Genomic DNA, 25,110 nt, shown 5'->3' on the forward strand with positions numbered 1-25,110 from the left:
GGGTGTCCAATTCTAAAAGTCGTTGCGTTGAAAACAAATGAAAATCCAGGAGAAATCAACAAAACAACTTATGTGTTGTTACTGATAATAAAACAACACTTGCGTCGTTCTGTTTATCATTATGAGTTTAAGCAATCACGACCCGTCCTTGCCTCATGAAATAATAAGTTGAATCCATTTAACTTGTAAGGTAGATATGACATTTAAAAAAATTAAGAGATATGCTCATTATTTGTATCTTGTTGAAAATAATAGAATTACTTATGCCGATACTGAAATGAAAAGTTCTAAAAGAACGACACAAATTCCATTTACAGGATGATAAGGTCATTGAGAACGTCACTTTTACCATTACTAAGATGAAAAATTCTAAAAGAACGACACAAATGTCGTTATCTAAACATAATTTTCCATGAGAACATCACTTGTACCATTAAGTACTGTAAAGAAATCGACACTTGTGTCGTTCTATATATAAATATGAATATAGGCAACCATTATCCATCCATGCCCCAAAACTCATTTCAACTGTAAGATGGATATGCCGTTTACAAAAATTGAGAGATGTGCTCATTAATTATATTTTCTAACGAATCAATACAATGACTTATGAATTCACCAACTTGATATTGTATAACTTATATCAATTCAACTGTTCTTTGTCATGTGATCAACCTTTCTAAATTTTTTAAGTTAGGGGATCCATTTTTGAGGTCGTTGCGTTGGAAAAGAAGCAAAATATTTGCGAAATCAATAGAATGAAACAAGAGCTGTTAAACGACATTTGTGTTGTTCTATCTATAAAGACGAGTATACGTAGCCACGACTCATCCATGCCCTGAAAATTAATAAATTAAACTCATTTCAATTCCAATATGAACATTTCGTTTACAAAAGTTAAGAGATATGCTGAATAATTATATTTTCTAACTAATTAATACAATAACTTGTGATTTCATCAATTCAATGTTGTAAAATTTATGTCAATTCAATCGTGCGTTGTCTCATAATCAACATTTCTAACTTTTTTAAGTTAGGGATCTAATTTTTGAAGTTATTATGTTGGAAAAGAAACAAAATATTTAAAAAATTAATAGAACGACACAAGAATTGTTAAACGACACTTGTGTCGTTCTGTCTATAAAGACGATTACACATAGCCACGACCCATCCATGCCCTGAGAATCAATATGTTGAACTAATTTCAATTGTAATATGAACATTTCATTTACAAAAGTTGAGAAAGATACTCATTGATTATATTTTCTAACAAATCAATACAAGACTCGTGATTTTCACCAACTCAATGTTGTATAATCTATGTCCATTCAACCGTTCTTTTTCTCATGATCAACTTTTCTAATTTTTTTAAGTTAGGAGATCTAATGCTTGAGGTTGTTGTATTAGAAAAGAAGCAAAATATTTGTGAAATCAATATAACAACACAAGAGCTGTTAAGCAACACTTGTTTCGTTTTGTCTATAAAGACGAGTATATGTAGCCACGACCCATCTATGCCTCGAAAATCAATAAGTTGGACTCATTTCAATTGTAATATGAACATTAAGTTTACAAAAGTTGAGAGATGTACTCAATAATTATATTTTCTAATGAATTAATACAATAACTTGTGATTTACAACTCAATATTGTATAATTTATGTCAATTCAACCGTTCATTGTCTCATGATCAACCTTTCTAAGTTTTTAAAGTTAGGAGATCTAATGTTTGAGATTGTTGCATTGGAAAAAAAACAAAATATTTAAAAAAATAACAGAATGGCACAAGAGTTGTTAAACGATACTTGTGTCGCTCTGTCTCTAAAGATGAGTATACTTAGCCATGACCCATTCATGCCTCGAGAATCAAAAGTTGAACTTATTTCAATTGCCATATAAACATTCCGTTTGCAAAAGTTGAAACATATGCTCATTGATTATATTTTCTAACAAATTAATACAATAACTTGTGATTTCACCAACTGAATGTCATATAATCTACGTTAATTCAATCGTTTTTTGTCTCATGATCAACATTTCTAAATTCTTAAGCTAGGAAATCTGCTGTTTAAGGTTGTTGCATTGGAAAAGAAGCAAAATATTTGAGAAATCAACGACATAACACAGTAACTGTTAAACGACACTTTTGTCGTTCTGTCTATAAAGAAGAGTATACGTACCCACGAGCCATCCATTTCTCGAGAACCAATAAGTTAAACTCATTTAGGTTGCAAGATGGACATGATATTTACAAAAGTTGAGAGATATGCTCATTTATTATATTCTAATGAACCGATAGAATAACTTATGTTTTCATCAATTTGATATCATATAATCCATGTCATTTAAATCGTTCTTTATCACGTGATTAACATTTCTATCTTACACACATTAGTGGGTCCAATGCTTGAGGTCGTCGAGTTAAAAATAAATCAAAATATAGAAAAAATCAACAGAATAGTACAAGTACCATTACTAAGAAGAAAACGACCCATTGGTCGTTCTGTTTGCAAACAGGATTATAAAACGTCCACATCCTGTTCATGCCTCCAAGAACCAATATTTTGAACTCATTTAAGTTGTAAGATGAACATGATATTTACAAAAGTCAAGAGATATGCTTATTATTTATATTTCAATTAACTAGTAGAATAACTTATATTTTCACCAACTTTATATCACATGATCCATGTCATTTCAATCGTTCCTTATCATGTGAACAACCTTTTCATTTTACTTATGTTCGAGGGTCCAATGCTTGATGTATTTTCCTTGAAATAAATCAAAATATTGGAAAATGCAACGGAACGACATAAGTGCCTTTATGGAGAAGAAAACGATCGTTGTATCGTTCTATTTGTAAACATGAATACAAACAGTCACGCCCCATTCGTGTCTCAAGAAATAATAAGTGAATTTTATTTATATTGTAATATGCACATGAAATGTACAAAGGTTAAGAGATACGCTCATTAACTTAATCGACGCATATGAGTAGGATGACTTGTGCTTTCACCATTTCGATAATATAAAATATGTCATTTCAACCGTTCATTATGATATGGTCAACCTTTCTATGTTACATACATTATGGAGTCCGTTATTAGAGGTTATTTTATTGAAAAAGATTAAGTGTAGGTAAAAACTTCTGAACGGTACAAGCGTCGTTACCGAACATGAAAATGGCACATGTGCTGTTATCGGTGTAAACACAACTATAAGCAATCATGATCCATTCGTGTCCCTAAAAAATAATAAGTTGAACTTATTTAAGTTGTAATATGCACATGATATATACAAAAAAATTGAGAGATAGGTTTATTAACATAGGGGTAGGACAATTTGTGATTTCACCATCTTGATAATATAAAAACTATGTTATTTCTACATTTCTTTGTGACATTGACAATTTTTCTATGTTATTTACTTTAGAAGCACATTATTAGTGTTGTGTCATTGAAAAAAAAATAAACCAAGTAAATAATGATTGTAGTGGCGTTTTACGTAACAGATAATGACTGGAGTGATGTTCTATATTTCGAATAACAGTTGCAGTGCCATTACTATTCAATAGTTGCAGGCAACACAAAAAACACACTAAGTACAAATACAACACCAAATGAAATATTATTCAATAATAAATGTACAATTTACATAAGATTTCTAAAATTATCTTCTTCTTTTTCTTCAAATATAAATGAGATGTTTTAATGTAGATGATAAATGTTCAAAAGATACCAAAATAGTTGAAGAATATAATGAAAAATAGGATTTTAAAGTAGTAAGAATAGTTGAAGAGAAGAAAACGGGGTTTTTGTGATTTTGGGGGCAAAAATTAAATTGAGGAATTTAATTGGATTGATAAGGGTGTTTGGGTCTTTTTCAATAGTTAGGGTATTTATGATATTTGACATTATTTGTTTATTGTATTTTGTAAATGAAGGCTATTTGACCAAAAAAATTGATTGAAGGCTATTTAACCAATAACATTCTTTGACCGGTTATTTAACAAACTTCCCATTTTTTCTCTTTCCTTCAAATTAGGGTTTTGTTTTCTATACATTATTGAAATAATGTTCAAAGACATGAAACTCGATGAGGCTAATTGAGGAAGTAATACTGAAATTGAAGAAATTATTTGAACAGTGGGTATTATACATATAAATTATTGTATGCTGGCTTTACTATTGGACTTGGACGAGGCCCATAAATGCATTCAGCCCATCTCCATTTTCTATATATATGTGGTTTCATTTCATTCCAAGGTACGTTCATTCTAACCCGAACCAAACTCCCTCTCTCGTCTCTTGCACTTTTTATTTTCTTTTCGTCTGGCTGTTGACTTGACCGTTAGAATATGCGCGGCTTGCTCCACCCCCACTGAAGAAGGTCACGTGTGTTTAACGGTTTGTCCTAATGTGCAGGTATACGGCTTGTTTGCACGTGAGAGGTTTCGGTATCTGTTGGCCATCTGGAGATACATTTTTTGAAGTCAATAGTGGGCATTATTTTGTTTGTTACTTTTTTTAATGTTGTTTGTAGGTAATGTTTTGCTGTGATATATGAAGGAAAAAAGTTAATGATATAATCACGCACTAATTTTAGTATAACGTTTTGTTATTCTCATCGTGCAACTGCTATACTTCACAGTTTCCTATAATTAATATAACCGTGAATTAGTGTTGACCAACATCTCAATGTGACATTATTACAAGACTTTAATAAAAATATCATAGTTGTCACGTACACTATAACCAGTACAATCAAAATATTTTCGATTTCAAATTACTTACTAATTCATGAACAATTTCTTGAATCCTATCCACTTTAGATATGAAATAAATCTAGAAAACTGATTTATTTTGATACTTTTGACATTCAATTATCAATTTGATTTTAATGTTAGTATTCTGTCTATCTTTATTATATGAATTAATGTTTCTAATTTAAAATTAAGGGCATTATTCACAATTGTCCATCAAATATTTATCAAACCATCAATTATATACGCAAATTGTAAACAGAGGCACATGGACAAAACTCCTGAATTGAACTGGATCCTGAAAAGGATCTATTGGTTCTGTTCGATTTTTCTTAAGTTAAATATCCGAATGAGTATCAAAATCGACGAGTTTTATTCAATTCTCGATTCTAAATCAAGATTCGAATAAGAACCGAATTTTCTTAATTTTTTATATTAAATAATTCAAACTATTTTAACTATTTTCTAAATAAATTTGCCAACTAATTGAATCCAAAAAAAATATCTTTTTACTGTTTCATTTGCCAACTAATTAATTGAACTCAAAATATCATTTTAATGTTTTCAGCTCAAGCCTAAGTTTGTACTTCACATTTCAAAGCATCAAAATTGAGTGACTAAATTTTTCCTGTTTTATCTCTAGAACTTCTAATTTATATTTCATTTTTATATAAATTGTAAAGTTTAAAGTAAAAGAATCAATGAGATGGAATCACTGATATTTTATGTTATCATTTACTTTTTGAAAATTTGTATACATTGGTGAATTGATGTTATTAGTCAACTTATTATTTGTATATTTTTAAATTGGACTACATTATTTTTTAAGAGTTAAGATTGAACATGTCATTAGTTGAATTAATATACTGTTGTCATAAATCTTAGAAAATTAATTATGATATAGAACCAAACCAAATATTCAAAGAGAACCGAACTGGTTCGAATCAATAATTAAATTTGAACCTGAAAATTCCACTTACTAAATATATTATAAAGTAATATATTCATTAAAATTGGTGAATTTTACAATATTATTTCTTGTTCCAAAAGTTAAATAAAAATAATTAATAAATTCAGTTTAAAGCATACAAAATCAAATCAAAATCAATGACGTGGATTGAGAATATCTTTATTTGTATTAATTTAAATATATTTTTTAAATTTCTGTTGTTAGTAATCATTAAGAGTTTGAACTATCTTTATTTTTAACTTTTATAATTTTAATTTTGAAGAAATTATTATAACTTGTCTTTTAGTAATTTTAGATTTTTAGAAATTATTTTTAAAAAAAATTCTATTATTTTTAAAATCTTTTTGAATTTATCAATGTTATTTTTAAAAATTTTATTGCTAGAACTTTATATTTCGATTTTGAAAATTTTTAATTTTTTGATTTATAAAATTTTATGTAAATGCTTATTTTCCATGTTTTGAGTGTTTTCAAAATTTTCATTAAAAACATTCAAAATATCAAAATTACTTTTTGAGTTTAACGTTACAAGTTTAACCTTGTTTTTGAAAATTCATTTTCAAAAATACCAAACCAAAAATATTTTCAATGTTTTGTAAAACTGAAAGCATCAAACTAAATACACCTTTTTTTCTTTAACCCTGATGTCACCCATTGGCCATCTATCACCATCTTAGCCCTCTTGTTGACCTCTTCTCTCAAAAAAGACACAGTGCGGGCAAAATGGATATGGCTCTGGGATGGAAGGATTCGAACCTCCGAATAGCGGGACCAAAACCCGTTGCCTTACCACTCCTTTGAAAATAATCAAAAATGGAAAGCATTCAATTGGAACATGAAAACGTGACTAAATGGTCCTAGTTACTCTTCGAGACAGAGTGGAAGAAGGGAGGGGAGAGTGTTTAAAAATGTTTATGTCCTTCTTGGATTAATGTAGAATTTAAGTCCTTTGAAAGATTTTATCCATAAAACTATAAAACCCTTGTTTGGTCCCCATTATTATCAAAATGCATTTTTAGCTCTCTAATTTTTAGTCACATTTGTAATAAAATAATATTATATGCAAACTCAAAACTTTTTCTTATTTTTTTATCATACATTCTCAATCAAAATACTATTCTAAAATATATTTTGAGCAAAAAATGAGGCTCATACAAGCTCTAAATAAATTATTATAAAAAGTATTATATAAATTCATTGTAGAATTGAACAACTTGAACCTAAAAAAAATATATATATATATATATATATATATATATATTAAATAATTTGTACTAATAACAATTTGATAGTAATTAATCCAGTATTTATTGTACAGAAATTTATTAAATAATATACTTATAAAATCAAATAGTTACACTATTATTCACTAATAAAATTAGTTCAGACTTTTTGATATGGACTCTTAGAATTATATTTGCATAGTATTAATCTAAATAATAAAGAGATAGAAATTATTTTTAAAAGAATAAAATATTTTAAATAAATAAATTGATGAATCAAAACAATAATTAAGTATTTGATGATTATATTGCTTTGTTAAGTTATAAGTTGGAGAAATTACAGTAGAACTCCTTAACTATCTAATAATTATATTGACATTCCATGAATTTTCAAAAATTACAAAATTATTTCAACAAAACATTTTCCCAAAATAAATTTACTAGTAGACCCGATTTGTTTCCTATTTTTAACTACACATTTAAAAAAAAAAAAAAGTATTTTTCACTTCAAATTATCATTCACAAAGAAACAACATGTTAAAAAAAACGTAAATTGATATATATTAATAGCCAATTTAGCATAGAATCCTTAACTATCTAATAATTTTATTGACATTCCATGAATTTTCAAAAATTACAAAATTATTTCAACCAAACATTTTCCCAAAATAAATTTACTAGTAGACCCGATTTGTTTCCTATTTTTAACTACACATTTAAAAAAAAAAAATGTATTTTTCACTTCAAATTGTCATTCACAAAGAAACAACATGTAGACAAAACGTAAATTGATATATATTAATAGCCAATTTAGCATAGAACTTAACTTTACACGAGGTGGGGAAAAAGTGTGGATCCTATACCTAGATCCTACTACTACTATGAATCGCATGCCGTTAATCGAGAAGCATATGCCATGCCTGAAGAGGCAAAACAAGAATTTTAAACTACCCCACTCAAATGCAGATATGTGGTAGTTGTGTATATATAATTATGTTGTGATCTCTTCCTTTATTCCACCATTGGCTTTCTCAGCATCAATTATTGCAGCACAAATTCCCTTCTCCCTTTCTTCCTCTTTGGTCTTTCCCCATAGCACACAATAAAGTCCTCCAACTAGAAAAAGTGTTCCCAAGACACTAGAAATGCAAGCAAAAGGAAATAAAATTATAATCTTATATAGAGTAAGGTCAACAATAAAAGAAATTAACAACAGCTCCTTGCAGACTAGAGACTAGATTATTGTTATACTACATGTTTCACCAAGCTTAATTTTTTGGCTATTTTTCAAAGAAATTCAGCTTAAAAAACAGCTTTAAAGTATGGTAAAACATATATAATCTTATATTCTTTCAGTGGTTAGAGGTTGTGTTTGCACATGTTTCTATATATTGAAGTTCTTAAATTACTTACTGAAGAAATGGTGAATAGCCCTTAATTTGGAGGTAATTAATATGTGGTTAATGGTAATGAAGGTAGACAGTTATTTACCTTCCAAGACTAATTATCTCCCCAAAGAGGAATGTGGATGCAGCAGTTGTAAATATCAGAATCAATGGAGTTGTCATGGCGAGGTAGACAGGACCCTTCTTCTCTACGACCCACGTTTGCAAATAAAATGTAATACCAGTCACCACTATTCCCTGTCAAGAATATGAATAAAAACACAAGTGAATACATAACTTACAATTATAAAACAATATTCCTTCATTTTCCATGATAATACTATTTCTTAGCAAAAAAGAGAGAAATATTTCCTTTGAAGCTGAGGTACTAGCGGTTACACGTCTCATGGAAAAGGGGCTTGAAGCAGTATTGATGGGTGCCAACCAACCACTCAATAAATAAAAAATATTTATTTACATGCGGTCTTCAACTTACGTTCAGGCTAAATTCAATTTTTTATCAAGTCTTAACACAAACACATGGTATAATAATTGTGCACGCATCAAGTTTTTTAATAAAAATAATACAACCTAAACATGAGGGGAGTGTTGAAAACACAATTTGAATAAATAAATTTATCTTCTATTTGACAGCTAAAACTTTTAGACCAAATAATTCTGCAGACTGAACTTCAAAAACTTATCCATTAAAAATGAAGTTAATATTTTTTTTCAAATATGAAATTAGTCATTAATAACTGAGTGGTGCATCTCAGCTAGTTAGGTTGGCATCCATCAAATAATTCCCACACGAATCTCTAAAGTTAATATTTGCTTTCATTTTAAGTAAATCGCGAAAATGAAATACATGGTCAGGATATATTTTACTTACACAGTAGGCTATTGATATGAGTTTTACATCCCATCCAAGTTTCCATTCATTCGGGTCTCTTACAAAAGCAACAGCAACAAAGAATGATTGTATGGTGCTCGAAAAGCATTGTAGGGTTGTTAGGAGGAACTTTGAAGGGTAACTTTTCAGTACATGGCCCTACAGTTCCATAATCAAAAAGAACATAAAAAATGAGCTCAAAAGAGAAATGAGCATCCTAAATGCATATAAATTTTACGAGTTTTTCGACACATTCTGAAAACCAGTTAAAAGAATGGTTTTAGGATTAGTCATTGGAGACTAATTACAAGAAATAAAGGTTAATGGAATAAAATTAGTACAAGGAGAATTAATGATATGTTTAAGGTGACATTTTATGACAAAATGCAATGTTTACCTAGAGTCTTGAATCATAACCTATCATAAAATGATTAGTTATCAAGTTTAGTTCAAGCTACCGTAACATACAAACATAACAAAACCTTTCAACTTGGTAAGATAAAAGAGAAGGGAAAGAAAGTAGTAGTACTTCAAAATTTCACAAATTGGACACTCAGTGGAATTTGAAGGAGTGTCTAGTACACTTGAATAGATTTAATTAAAAATAAAATTATTAGTCATGAGATGCATACTTGAGTCTATTCCAAAGTACCAAACCTATTAACCCCTTCAACTTTAGTCGAAGATGATACCTGTAATACAAGCCACAGCGCCCAACTTAAGTTGGAAAGCAGCATGAGTGAGACGCCCTTAATCCATGTTAAAGTAGAAGGAATAGAATGGCCTTCAAGTTGTTGGTGGTGGCTTTTAATTAGGTGATGATGTAACAAAAGTTTCAAGAAAGGGCCCCGGTACAAGGCAATGGTTGTTGCTCCTGCCAAACAAAGTGCAACTCCTGAAACTTTCATAAATCCTGGGCTGGTCCTCAGCTTCACTTTCTCCATCCTGTTAAATAATATCGAGTTTTTTTAAAATCAAGCTATGGTAAATTAGCATTAAAAATATGATAAATTAATTAACAACTTACTGTAAAAAAAAAAAAAAAATCCCGCCAATTATTTCTTGTAAATAAATTCTTGTCTATTGTCTTATTGAGTAGAATAATGTTATCTAGTGTCAATAGTGCTTAAGCACCAGTCTATGTGTATTATGTGAGATGCTCAATTAAATATGATATCATGTGATTCATTTAAATGAACTTGTAATTTATGTCCACTAGTGTTGTCACCTAGATGGTGTTAAATAGCATGAAAAAACCTACACATATAGGTGCAGGTTTCACAGTGGCTTTACAAGACCATCACTATTTGGAGGTGGGCCCCACATGTATTTTAAAAAAATTGTGGGTCCCACCCCCACTTGTTTCTTGCCTGGCAGGACTTGTGAAACAAGTCGTGTACTTGTAGCTTCACTCAAATACCATTGCTCGATTGAATATTGTTCTAATCTAATTATTTTTCTTCTATCATAGAATGAGAGAGTTGCATAGGATAACATTAAACGGCATTGAAGTAAAAAAGAAACTAACTAAAATGTCATATTGAACCTAAAATGTCATACTGAAGCAAAATGAGACTTTGAGATTGTTAGGAAATGTTAGTAATAATAATAATAATAATAATAATAATAATAAGGAGGAGGAGGAGGAGGAGGAGGAGGAGGAGTTTTGGTGGGTACTAGTAACTGTTTGAGTTTTAAGAAATATTTTAATGTTTGTGCGCATCTAAACTTGATCTTCAAATCTTTGGCTTTTGTTCCAAGGAAAGGGGTATTAAACTAAGTATAAATCTGAGTGTACAAATTTATTCTTGACCGAATATTTAGAGGGAACTCACAAAGGTGTGGGCCAATTTAAATAAACAATGCCCAAAAATTAACCCACCCACTCCCATGCGAGGTGTCGATAGGAGTACTGCCTATACACCAAGCAGAATTTATTAAACTAATGCTCGCTTCCTGAAAAAGTGGAAGCAAAATTTGTCCTAATGCATAACTCATTGAATACCTTCAAGGGGAGAAAATTGTTGGAAAAAATGGTTTGATGGGCTGTTTTGGCATAATTTTGAGTGGGATTCATCCATTCATTTTGGAAGATTGAAGTTGATTCGTGTTCTTCTCTATGAGAATATCGAAATTATATATTTACTTGCCAAAAAATAATAATCGGTTGAATGATAAATTGAAGCTCAAAATTGGTGATTTGAAGGAGTTTACAAAGGCAATTCCATAGCATGAAACTTGGGAGTTCAAATAGTTTGTCCCACGTATGAAACATGGTGTGTGGAAGGAAAACTATATATAGTTTGTCCCACGTATGAAGATTATAAAAGTAATGACCACCTTATAAATGGTTATACATTGGAAGGGTGTAATCTAGTGGTGACAAAAGGGTCCAGTAGCTCGTTGGCTCGACTAGTCAAAGCTCGGTCCATGGATGGCTCAAGACGAGCCCAAGCTCGAGCCAAGCAGGGGTTTGTTCAACGAGAGGCTCGTTGGGCTCACGAACGACTCGTGGACACGGCCCACGAGCCTAAAGTTCACGAGCCCACGAGTTTGGCTCGTGGGCTAGTAAAAATGTGAGCCAAAAAAGTCAAAAATTTTTAAAAAAATCTTGAGCTCATAAGCTCACAAGCTCGTGGGCCAAGCCGAGTTCGATCCTTGAGCATGAGCCAAGCTTGAGCCTGGTTCATGCTTGAACGAGCTCGTGGGTAGATGAGTCCAGCCAAGCCACTATAGTGTAATAATGTGTGGTATAAAGGCTCTCTCTATGTGCACGTACATGGGATGCAAATTAAGGATCAAAATTGTACATTGGATCTTGAACTTGTGTACAGACGCTATCTGCGAGCACAAATTCTGAATTGAATAGATAAAAAATTAGGCCCTTAGGAATGTTTACATTTTGCTTACTCCGACTGACCTTCAACTATTGAAACTTTTGACTTATGCATGCGTTAATGAAAAGATTAACAGTTAGATTAATGGTGCTTAATGGCCATAAATACAGTGACTCCTTGCCTGTTAATTCCTTTACAGCCAACATATATAGTCCATATTTCTCCACTCCAGTCGTTCATTGCGATTGTCGCTCTACGTGACATCTTACATAGCGATTTGTGATTTCATGTATTAATTTGGTAATTTTTTCTTGCCACATATATCAAATCACTAACTGTCACATCTGTGTTACTTAGGACGATTGCGATAGTGAGTAACTGTAAATAACATTATTTATTGTGAAAGAATAATGCTATTTGCAATCACTCACTACCACAGTTGCTCTACGTGGTATACATGTAGCGATTAATGATTTGATGCGTGAAACAATAAAAAACTATCACATTAGTGTATCAACTCACTAACCGCCACATGTATGTCACGTAGGGTGACTATGTTAATGAGCGACTGCAAATATGATTAATCATTATGAAATATTCATATACACGAATTAAGAACATCTCTAATATAAAAAGGAATGAGAAATTGAAACCAAACAAAAGAAAGTTGGGATGAACAAATAAATTAAATCGAATGATCTTGATTACCTGAATAAAATTGCAAGGAAGAAAGTAATAACTGGAAGTGTGTTAATTGTAGCAGCGGCCAAAGATGCCGTTGTATATGTCAAAGCAACACCAAAAATATCCAAGCTCATAGTTATCCTGCAATAAAACCAACCAAGATCTTCATAATTAACTGAAGAAACTTCATGCCTTCACTTGAGTGCTGGAAAAACTCATAACAAAGCATTCAGTAAAATTTTGTATGTAGCCCATTACACAAGATTATGGAATATATAACGTACCCGCAAAGGGAGAGCAAGAAAATCTTGATGAAAATGGTGAATGACAATGGAGGAGCAGTTTTCCTACAATCCGAACAAAGAAATTTCAATGCGTATATATAAGTTCCAAAGTTGTAAAATAAAATTCAGCGAAGAAGTAACATTGATCCTCATGCTACACTTATAAAGATTGTCCATGTGCTTGCAAGGCCTTCAATGAAAATTGAATCTGGCCTGCACGTGAAGGTAGGTGTTGAAAATATAATTTATACAAATAAGATGGTACCATTGGAAAAACAGAGCAGTCGGAGCTAAGAAAACAGTTGCAGCAGCTTGTCTGTAGAAGACAAAAACATATGGGTTCAAGCCAACATCAAAAGCAACCTTTGAAAGCAAGAAATAGCCAGCATAAATGGATTGTATGAACAAAACTACAAGAAATGGTTTGTTCATCTCCATTACACTATGAGACGGGCAGACAATTTAGTTAAAGCACAAGATGATTGCAAAATAGGGAAAATGGGTTTGAGCTCTGATATTAAATTCTATGTTCAAAATTCAATTGAAAGATTGGGTATAAATACAAGTTTCACAGGAAAGGTATGGACTGTGGACAGAAAGTTACATGACTTAGTAGAGACGTGTGGAGGGGAATGATAACAGTGTAAGGAGATTGGGCCTACAGAAAAGATCAAAAGACAAGTAAATATATGCTTTATTTAAAGTTTAATAAATCCAAGTAGTATTTTTGTTTTAATTAATTTTTTAAGAAAAGTGATTTTTGGGATTTTACAAGATCAAGTATTGATATTACAATAATGGGAGTTGTTTATTAATTTAGTAAAGGTTTATCGCATGGATTGTTGGGAAAGATGAGGGAAGAAAGCAAGATCAAGAATGAGAGTATTAAAAAGAAACAAATTGGTTACTCAAAGAAGCTTCTCATAACACTATTAGAGGCGGAAAGTGAGATAAATTGTTACTGTAAACTTGGCACGTTTTATATTTTATTATGGGTAGGGTCGTGTTGATCTATTCAAAAACTTGAGGTCTGTTATGATGTATACAAAGAATGTGTCGAGTCAAGTCAGACCAACTTTCTTATAGTTTTTAAAATTTTAATTTTTAATTAATTTAAAACTTATAAATTCTATAGCTTTAGGAATATTTTATTTGAAGCTTTGCTAGCAAGTGCATTATCTAACAGTTCCAATCACGTGGAACTCACCATATGCAGTCTGGTTTGCATTTTCAATTCTTTTTTCGTGACAACTTCATATATCACAATGTCGCTGGCGGTTTTCCACGAAGAAGAACGACATAATAATATGGAATAGTTTATAATTTAGGCATGTGCATGTATTTTTTTTTATTTTTTTAATTCTACAATACTACGTGGCATATTTTATTAATGATAAAAATAACAATCAGTACAATTTTTGACCTCTACAGGTAAGGTGACAATGCCAACCCTGAGTATAGTATGGTAGGCAATCGTCTAAGGTTCCATCTTGGTGATGGTTGATAACTGTATTTTAGACACTTATTCGGAACTTTAAATATAAATATTTTGAAGTTTTTTGATTAATTATGCCTTCATTATATATTTTATTTATTAGGTGAAACTCGATGAATGGAAGAGGAATTGAAAAAAAAAATTGAAAATTGACAACCAAAAAAAAGGGCAAAAAGCAAAGTATACAAACTAATTTGCACCATTTCAATAGTTAATTTGGACCATAAAATGAAGATTGAAGATCTTACAGGTTCAATTGAATGCAGATAGAAGCTGAATGACCAAAACAGGTGCAATAGGAAGTGAAGGATCGAAAAAATTGAAAAGAGAATGAAACGAATGACCAAAATGCAAAGTTTGAAAGACGTTATAACTGGGCGACCACCTAATTATAAAAGCCAGTCACTTGCTCGGCATCAAGTTTCAAAAACAACAGTTCAAAGCATTGCTTGAACGAGTGCCCGGGTTTTACCTAGGAACCGACCAAGCCAAATATGGAACCTGCAACCCAGGGCCAATTTTGTGATTGTGGGGGCCCGAGGCGAACTCCATAAATTGGGCCCCCCAAAATTAACGTAAATCAAAATCCAACGGTGTACTATACAACCAATTGTTAACTTAAAACTTAACGTAAAAGATATTTACAAAACATCTCAATTATGGGAGTATTCTTTTACGTTAATTAGTGGGTTTTACCTAAAAAAAAAATGGGAAAAAAAAATTTTGGGGGCCCCCTGAGCCTGTTTCCTTTTGCTTCTAAAATTCTTCACGGAAACCACTTTCTTATATGATTTTTGACCAAATTTCACTTCTACAAATACTAAACATGGGCAGCCAACGTGAAGAATCCCTCATACTAAAAATAATCATAATAATAAAAGAAGAAGAAGAAGAAAGAAAGAAAGAAAGAAAGAAAGAAAGAAAGAAAGAAAAATCAATTAACATTATCAAAGAGATGCCAATTCATCAGACTTTTAGGGAAAACAAGAATCAATTGAAGATCAAACCTAGGTTTTTGGGAAACACACAAGAAGATATAGTGGAGATCCGAGTTTTGTTTTTAAAATTAATTATGATTTCTTGTGATTTTGTAGTACTAAACTAGAGTTTCAATTATTAAGACATTAATGATGAATCTTTAGTATGATATTTTAATATAAATTCAATAATTTGACTTCCATTTGTGATCATTTTTAGATGATTATTACAGGATTTAATGCATTTTTAATTACTTGATCACTAATTAGTTGATTGTGAATTTTATTAATTTCGAGAGAAATGATAAAACTAATAGCACATTATAAGAACCATTATAAAGTCCAATAAAGAATAAAGATATACGACTATACTTTACATGGTTTTATATAGATGTTGTAGTGTTTTTAACACATGCTTTTATGTTTACATCTTTCATATAGATATATAAAGATCACATGAGAGAATAGATTTAATTGACATCGAGATATATTTTTAATTAACTTAGGAATGTTAATCAACAAGAATGTGCCCATATTGTCATTTCATTAATTTACATTAAAATCGATTAATAAGGGGAATTCTAGGTTTTAGTAGCCATCCAATCTAAATTTACAAAAGCTCATAATTTGCTTATTAGCATTGCTAGTTTAGTTAGTTAATAAATCTAAACTGTTCAAAAAAATTTTGGTTATTCGATTAGAGTTAGAATTAATTGATCCTAGATTGAATATATATTTTTCGTGGGAACGATACTTTATTTTGTGGGAAATCAAACGATCAATTGCTCCAAATAAATATTATATATTTATAAATAATAATAAAAAATCTAAAAAAAAAAGATTTTATTTTCTTCGAAGTGTAAAAATAGTTTTTACTATATTCGTGACGTTTTATTTTTTTACTTGCTCTTCGATTTCTTTCTACTTTCTTTTTCTTTCTTTTTTCTCATTGTTATTTATTATGTTTGTTACATGACTTTTTAATTTTTATTTTATATTCTCTGTCTTGTTTAGCACTCATCAAATTGACTTTTTAATTTTTATTTTATTTTCTCTGTCTTGTTTAGCAATCATCAAATTAAACTTTCTATATATTCTCTAACTTATGTTTATAAGACACTTAAGCCACTATCAAAAACACATTTGAAAAGTCAAGTTGAAAATGTTAAAGTAACATGATTTAAAGCGTCAGACATAAATCACTTTAAAAACACTTGGTGAAAACATGTAATGACCCTAATGTATTTAGAGACACTTAAAGTTTATCTTATGAAATTAAGGATTTGAGTTTTTGTTTGAAGTGGTTATTTGACACAACATATTTTCTGCTATTAATTGTGTATGCAAAATGTTGGAAAGTGAAAACGTTCATTAATGTTACTATTGTCCACTTGAAAGCACTTATTTCAAATCTAGAACATATAGAGAAACGAGATTTGAACAAAACAACTACTACTAAAGAAATTACTACTTAAATAAAGTTAAACCTACATTTCATGAAAAATTTATTATTCATAAAAATAAGTACTTTGATAAAAATGCAAATGATCAGATAACACATTCAATTGAACAATCTTATATATTTAATTATTTCTTATATCTAATTGATCAAACTCTTTCTTCACTTAAATTAAGGTTTGAACAATGTCAAAAACATAAAAATAGCCTTGAATTTTTGTTTGATTCATAAAAATTTCAAACAGTAGATAATAATTATTTGAAGAATTGGTATGATAAACTTGAACAATTTTTGAAGTATAACAAGGATTTAATATTTGAAATTGGTCTAAGATACGCCAAAATCTAATGATCGATCCTGAGTAACCTGCATGATATATAATACTCGACACTAAAATGAAAAAAAAAATTAATATATTTTTTTATAATTATTTATTATTATCCAATCATTCATATCAAACTTTTAATGAAGGAGCTTTTTTGTCATGAACACTGCAGGCACATACGAGTTAATTCTACTTGCAAACTTCAATAGATTTTTATTTATTTGACTTGCTTATTAGCACAAAACGTCCCTACTTTTGGCTCATAATGTGTAAAACGTCTTTACATTTCAAATTTTTACATTTTTACCCTCATTTCCATGTTCATTATAGAAAACGTTATTTTCATCAATTCTTATCGAAATTTTCAATTAAAAATTGTAAAATAAAAAATATACTATTATATTTAAATAAAATAAAATAAAAAGGAAGGGAAAAAAATTGCAACCTTATTCCCATTTTTAAAAAAATTCAAAATAAATTAAATTAGAAAAAGAAAAATCATCTTCATCTTTCCCCCACTCCGTCTCCCTCTCCCATCCCCACCCCTATCAAGAACTTAAAATAGTACTTTTGGGTCCTTCAAATTCTATAAATTTTTGGGGGTAATTTTCTAGTTCTGATAGAAAATAAGTTTGTCTTCAAGGACTGTGGAGAACGGTATTAACGGTGGTTGGTCGGATTGTGAACACGGCTGAGGGGCAGTTCAATGGTTGCAAGAAATTTGAAGCCTTTTAACATTTTTCTCCTTGTGACACTGATAGCACCACCACAGCCATCACCTTCAAATCCTTCGGTAATTAAATCACTCTTTCTTTGTTCTTCCTGTTTAAATCAAAAGTTGATTTTGCTTTGTTATGTGAGCCCAAGTGGGAATGAAGTAGATAAAAATGAGTGGTATCCTTTCTATAAATTTTTGGGGGTAATTTTCTAGTTCTGATAGAAAATAAGTTTGTCTTCAAGGACTGTGGAGAACGGTATTAACGGTGGTTGGTCGGATTGTGAACACGGCTGAGGGGCAGTTCAATGGTTGCAAGAAATTTGAAGCCTTTTAACATTTTTCTCCTTGTGACACTGATAGCACCGCCACAGCCATCACCTTCAAATCCTTCGGTAATTAAATCACTCTTTCTTTGTTCTTCCTGTTTAAATCAAAAGTTGATTTTGCTTTGTTATGTGAGCCCAAGTGGGAATGAAGTGGCTAAAAATGAGTGGTATCAGTATACATCTGCTCAAAAAGGAAGGAGCTTGAAAGACAAGCCATAATTTATAAGGCTTATTAGCACAAAATGTCTCTACGGTTGGCCTTTAATGTACAAAGGGTCCCTATATTTCAATTTTTTTGAATTTTCCGCCCCTGTTCCTATTAATCTTCTGTTTCTTGCACCATCAAACCCTTCAATTTCTTATAAATCAGCTATTTTTATTAGAAGATTTATTCTTTTTACACTTTTGGTACTTGATTAGATGTTGATTTTAAAAAGATGTTTCTTGGTATTGGTGCTTGAGTGCGTCGACTAGTCATTTAGAAAGGTGCAAGCAAACGGATGGCAAGAGATGGAGGTTCTCAAGAGATGTGGTGCCCCATCACAAGTAATGTGAGTGCCACTTGCAAAAATGTTATCCCCATTCAAGAAAGCTTGTGAAAGTCAAGACCAACGACACTTGCAATAACGAGAAGAAAAGTCCTCTTTTGTTGAATCGTAAAATAGATTTAAGTATTTCTACATCCTCAAGCATTTCTCAATCTATTTTTTGGTTTCTTTTCGTGGTGAGGATGAGGGATAGGCGTGAGGATGGGAGTGGGCAAAAGAGGGAGACGAAGAGTAAGATTTTTCTTTTCTTTTTTGATTTTTTTAATTTAGTTTGTTTGAAATTTATTCATACTTTTTATTTTTAAAAAAAAAATGGGAGTGTGATTACAATTTGTTCTTTATTTTTTTCCTTTTCCTTTTCCTTTATTCAAATATGAGTGAGTGCCACTTGCAAAAATGTTATCCCCATTCAAGAAAGCTTGTGAAAGTCAAGACCAACGACACTTGCAATAACGAGAAGAAAGGTCCTCTCTTGTTGAATCGTAAAATAGTTTTAAGTATTTCTACATCCTCAAGCATTTCTCAATCTATTTTTTGGTTTCTTTTCGTGGTGAGGATGAGGGATAGGCGTGAGGATGGGAGTGGGCAAAAGAGGGAGACGAAGAGTAAGATTTTTCTTTTCTTTTTTGATTTTTTTAATTTAGTTTGTTTGAAATTTATTCATACTTTTTATTTTTAAAAAAAATGGGAGTGTGATTACAATTTGTTCTTTATTTTTTTCCTTTTCCTTTTCCTTTATTCAAATATGAGGGTGTATTTGTCATTTTATAATTTTTAATTAAGAAATTGGATAAAAATTGGTGGAAATGATTTTTCCACAATGAAATGTGGAAATAGGGTTGGAAATGCAAAAATTTGAAACATAAAGATGTTTTGCACACTAAGAGTCAGAAGTAAAGACGTTTTGTGCTAATAAGCCTTATTTAACTCGAAAAGGACACAAAGAAGGGCCATGGAGTAGTGGGACTAGGGTGCTTGGTTTCTTCAATAAAGCTTGCTTTAGTTGTTGAAATTTGACCAAATTTGAATGGCCTAAGATAATGTCTACTTCAATTCAACCTTTGTACCTGATTTTTAATTACAATAAATATACTAAAACTAGTAAGGGCTAGTGTTAAGTCTTGATAAGTTTTTTTATTTGTCATATAAATTTCATTTCAACCATCATATTATATTTTAGTATTATATCATTTGAAATATTCTTGAGAATTGCTAAATATATTTTGAATCCTTTTTCGGCATGTGAAATGTGTTTGTGTTCGATGCCTTTTAATGTTTAGAGCAATTTTATTTAGTATCACTAGTATTTAACACCAATTTAGATGACAAAACTAGTGAAATTATATTACAGGTTCAATTAAATAAAAATAATTATGGCACATTTAATTGGACCTATGATATTTTGATGTTTAAACTGGTGTTCAATATCACTGGTGTTATGTAACATTATTCTAAGATTAATTATATTACAACTACGGATTTTGTTAGTTACACCACAATTCTAAGAAATTTTTATTTAATTAAATAATCTTAAATAAAATTACATAAATGGAGTTTTAATAATTTATCACATAAAATAATTTATTTTTTCACCACAATCATAAAATATTCCAATTTAAATTTCCATCTTTAGAACCATAATTCCAACAATAACAAAAATATGGTGCTGTCGATGGATGCGTTTGAGAGACGTTCTGAAATTTTGTATTGAACTTTCCTTTACACCAATTAATTCTATGCAATCCAAATTCTTACGCAAAGCTCTTAAGAATAACCAGGATCGAATTTATCTCATTGAAGCTATTCAAAGAATGAAATGGATCCTCGTAATTTTTAATTTAATGGTGTGAAACCAATCTTAATCAATCACTACAAACAATTTTAACTTTGTATCATGCCTAAAAGTTGACACAAAATTTCTAATTCAACGGTGCAATCTTTCATTTTAGAACTATTTGTTTCCAAACTTCCTTCCTTATTATTAAGTGGTTGAACCCCAACTTTGAGGCCCCACCGCCCCACTCTTAGAGTATCATGAGAGAGGTAAATCGCAGAGTGTGTTCTAGGAGGCCAGAGAACAAGAGCTTACTCTTACACTGATACCCACAAAGAGTCGAAAAAAAAAATGGGAGTGTGATTACAATTTGTTCTTTATTTTTTTCCTTTTCCTTTTCCTTTATTCAAATATGAGTGTGTATTTGTCATTTTATAATTTTTAATTAAGAAATTGGATAAAAATTGGTGGAAATGATTTTTCCACAATGAAATGTGGAAATAGGGTTGGAAATGCAAAAATTTGAAACATAAAGATGTTTTGCACACTAAGAGTCAGAAGTAAAGACGTTTTGTGCTAATAAGCCTTATTTAACTCGAAAAGGACACAAAGAAGGGCCATGGAGTAGTGGGACTAGGGTGCTTGGTTTCTTCAATAAAGCTTGCTTTAGTTGTTGAAATTTGACCAAATTTGAATGGCCTAAGATAATGTCTACTTCAATTCAACCTTTGTACCTGATTTTTAATTACAATAAATATACTAAAACTAGTAAGGGCTAGTGTTAAGTCTTGATAAGTTTTTTTATTTGTCATATAAATTTCATTTCAACCATCATATTATATTTTAGTATTATATCATTTGAAATATTCTTGAGAATTGCTAAATATATTTTGAATCCTTTTTCGGCATGTGAAATGTGTTTGTGTTCGATGCCTTTTAATGTTTAGAGCAATTTTATTTAGTATCACTAGTATTTAACACCAATTTAGATGACAAAACTAGTGAAATTATATTACAGGTTCAATTAAATAAAAATAATTATGGCACATTTAATTGGACCTATGATATTTTGATGTTTAAACTGGTGTTCAATATCACTGGTGTTATGTAACATTATTCTAAGATTAATTATATTACAACTACGGATTTTGTTAGTTACACCACAATTCTAAGAAATTTTTATTTAATTAAATAATCTTAAATAAAATTACATAAATGGAGTTTTAATAATTTATCACATAAAATAATTTATTTTTTCACCACAATCATAAAATATTCCAATTTAAATTTCCATCTTTAGAACCATAATTCCAACAATAACAAAAATATGGTGCTGTCGATGGATGCGTTTGAGAGACGTTCTGAAATTTTGTATTGAACTTTCCTTTACACCAATTAATTCTATGCAATCCAAATTCTTACGCAAAGCTCTTAAGAATAACCAGGATCGAATTTATCTCATTGAAGCTATTCAAAGAATGAAATGGATCCTCGTAATTTTTAATTTAATGGTGTGAAACCAATCTTAATCAATCACTACAAACAATTTTAACTTTGTATCATGCCTAAAAGTTGACACAAAATTTCTAATTCAACGGTGCAATCTTTCATTTTAGAACTATTTGTTTCCAAACTTCCTTCCTTATTATTAAGTGGTTGAACCCCAACCTTGAGGCCCCACCGCCCCACCCTTAGAGTATCATGAGAGAGGTAAATCGCAGAGTGTGTTCTAGGAGGCCAGAGAACAAGAGCTTACTCTTACACTGATACCCACAAAGAGTCGAATTCTATATCTCAGAAATCGAATCCTCACATTGCGGCTGCTAGCAAGACTGAGACTACTTCAATCCTATCCTTTGCACCATTGGGTTATGCCTCAGGGGCACTTCCTTATTATTTTTACTACCTCTGGTTGTGTATATCCTTGAGTAATGAGGGGAAGATTGTGATTCCCTTCTATATAAATATCAAAAGAGAGATTAAGAAAAACGAAACTTGGCTAATCTAGTACTATGTTTCCCTTATTCTTCATCCTGTCACAAGCACGACATCATCAATTTTGATGATTAAAGGAAGATGAGAAAAAATTAAAAACGGGTAGAAAAGATGATAAAAATGAAGAGTAATATTGGGATGATTGGTATACCACAAATTATATTTCCTTTTCATTTTTAATTTTTATTGGATTAATATAATTCTAAATTTGTTGTGGTTTATTCATAAATAATATATTTTAATTGTGGTTTAATTATAATGTGGTGTAATAAGTAAATTTTGTGGTGGTAATATAATTATCCTTATTCTAATATTTATGCACGAGACGTTTTACTCAATCAACGCTTCTAGTATCTAAATGTTACTTTACCTACATTATTAGGTAGTGTTTGCATTTGAAGATGCTTTTTTATAATTAATTAGATTCAAAGTCACAGTATGTTCAAGTAAAAATATTATTTTCATGTAAATAGTATTCTACTTTTTCCTAATGTTCAATGCATTTTATTAGTGCATGATTTGGTTAAAGTGAATATTAAAATGCTTGATTCCCTCCTTTTTCTTTTTGTGCTTACCTCTTTCAACAAGCAACTGAAGCACTTATTTTTAGCTTTGGAGTATTAAATTTTTTAATGGTTAACCAAAGAAACTTCATGTCATTGTAAAGCAAACGCTGCCATATTTTGGTACAAGTTCACTTGGAATAAATATTGTTATACACGTGAGCAAATTAGTATCAATGTGATGGATTCTGTTTATGGACCTCTGGCTTTTTATGCACTAAAAGAAAATGACTCTGAACCTAGAAGATGTGGTTTCAATCATTATATTTGTTCCAATTTTGATAATTTAAAATTCTAGATAAAATAGTTCGATATAATATCATGTAAAGTTCCTGGTTCTAACTCTTATCGCTATTTTTCGAATGCTGATCTCTTTAATTGTTTAAATTTTTAGATGAAGTAATTAATATAAGAAGGCTAATGAAAGACCGTCATTACCATCAGTGCAAAATCTTCAAAGGAAAAGTGCACATTATTTGCAGTGTTATATAGCAAAAAAATCCTCGGTTTTGTCTAATGAATTCACACAACTATGAATTCCTGACATTATGCACTACTCCGAAATAACATTCAATTTTTCCTCAAGAAATTTATCTTTGTTAAAGAAAAGGCCTTTTTTTTTCCTTTTTTTTTTTTTAAATCTCTACCTAGACCTAATGGGAAGGTTACGCGTGCGCTAACATATTTTACACATGGGAGGAGATACTGGAGCCTTACCTTCAAACTTACCATCAAGAGAGGAAAAGAAATAAAAATCAATAATTCACAATGATATACCTTATCCACGCGTAACATCTTAAATTTTTAATTTAAAAAAAAAGGTATTTGGTCATTCTTAATATCAATTCATAGGAATCCAACAATGCTTTTGCGAGAATAAATAATCCTTATCGCAAATGCTTTAATGAAAATTATTGCTTTAATATAGTACTTCGTGTTGAACTCGGAAATTGAACCCTCAACATGGCCAACCAATCGCCATTCCACGTATTCCTCCCTGCGCACAATCAACACACGGTCAGATGCATACGGCCGGAACCAGCGGGGGTGGCGACGGCCGTGTACACTCCGACGGTCAAGTTAGGCTCAGGTGATCGGAACAGTACCAATGTTGTGCAAAATAATGGAGAGGAGAATATATATATTTGCTTGCTATGGAGTGCTAAGTAGTAAGAGTTTTATTACCTTTTCGGCAACCAACCGTCGAGATAAGTGGGTCAACTGTTGAGAATTTCAGAGCCTAACTGTCGAGAACGACAGTTCATCTCGACATGATTTCGTTACTGTCAGAATTGACATTTATATTTCACATTCATATTGATTTTTCAAGATATAAAGAGTCAAGTTATGACAAACATGATATGTGTTATACTCATACTTTCATATAGTACCACTTTTCATATACTCAGCCATAAGTTTTACATGTAAATGCAAAGATATTTTCAAGAATCAAAATAGAATGATTCAACACTTAAAACAACATTCAAGTAACCCTGAACGATATTATAAAGACACACTTAACCAAGCTTGTGTATGTTGACCAGAATAGACTCATTTCAATTTTGGCTCATTTTGCAAACTCAAAAATTAAACCCAAACTCACTTTGCTCAATAATGACCAATAACCATTATTTACATGAAAGAAAAGTGAAAATATAATCATAAGAAATAAATTCATAGATAATTTACATAAATCATAGTGTTAACATTTTTGTAGAACTAAAAAAATAGACAACAAAAATCGAAAAAATGAGACATATTGTACCAATCCAGGGCAAAAATTGTGAAGAATAAAAAAACAAATACCCTTAAATTTGAAAAATCAAAAGAAAAGAGAGCTACAAATGCAAAAAAAAAAAAAAAAAAAAAAAAAAAAAAAAAACAAAAAAAAAAA

The 25,110-nt window shown here is 30.6% G+C and overlaps 1 protein-coding gene across 2 annotated transcripts; it reads right to left on the reverse strand.

Moving 5' to 3' along the window:
- Positions 1-7,727: 7,727 nt before the first annotated feature.
- On the reverse strand, positions 7,728-13,561 carry LOC111390426 (WAT1-related protein At5g64700-like). Of its 2 annotated transcripts, XM_023015466.1 has the most exons (7): positions 13,302-13,561; positions 13,037-13,099; positions 12,777-12,893; positions 9,924-10,176; positions 9,232-9,390; positions 8,446-8,597; positions 7,728-8,093 (listed from the first exon to the last, which is right to left on the reverse strand). In XM_023015466.1, the coding sequence occupies exons 1-7, from the start codon at positions 13,472-13,474 to the stop codon at positions 7,946-7,948; spliced, it is 1,065 nt and encodes a 354-aa protein (XP_022871234.1). In that variant the 5' UTR covers positions 13,475-13,561; the 3' UTR covers positions 7,728-7,945. The 2 variants fall into 2 exon arrangements, with proteins under 2 accessions (XP_022871234.1, XP_022871235.1); XM_023015467.1 differs by lacking the exon at positions 9,232-9,390.
- Between the last annotated feature and the right edge of the window lie 11,549 nt (positions 13,562-25,110).

Source organism: Olea europaea, unplaced genomic scaffold (genome assembly GCF_002742605.1).
Source record: "Olea europaea var. sylvestris unplaced genomic scaffold, O_europaea_v1 scaffold680, whole genome shotgun sequence".
NCBI lineage: Eukaryota > Viridiplantae > Streptophyta > Magnoliopsida > Lamiales > Oleaceae > Olea > Olea europaea.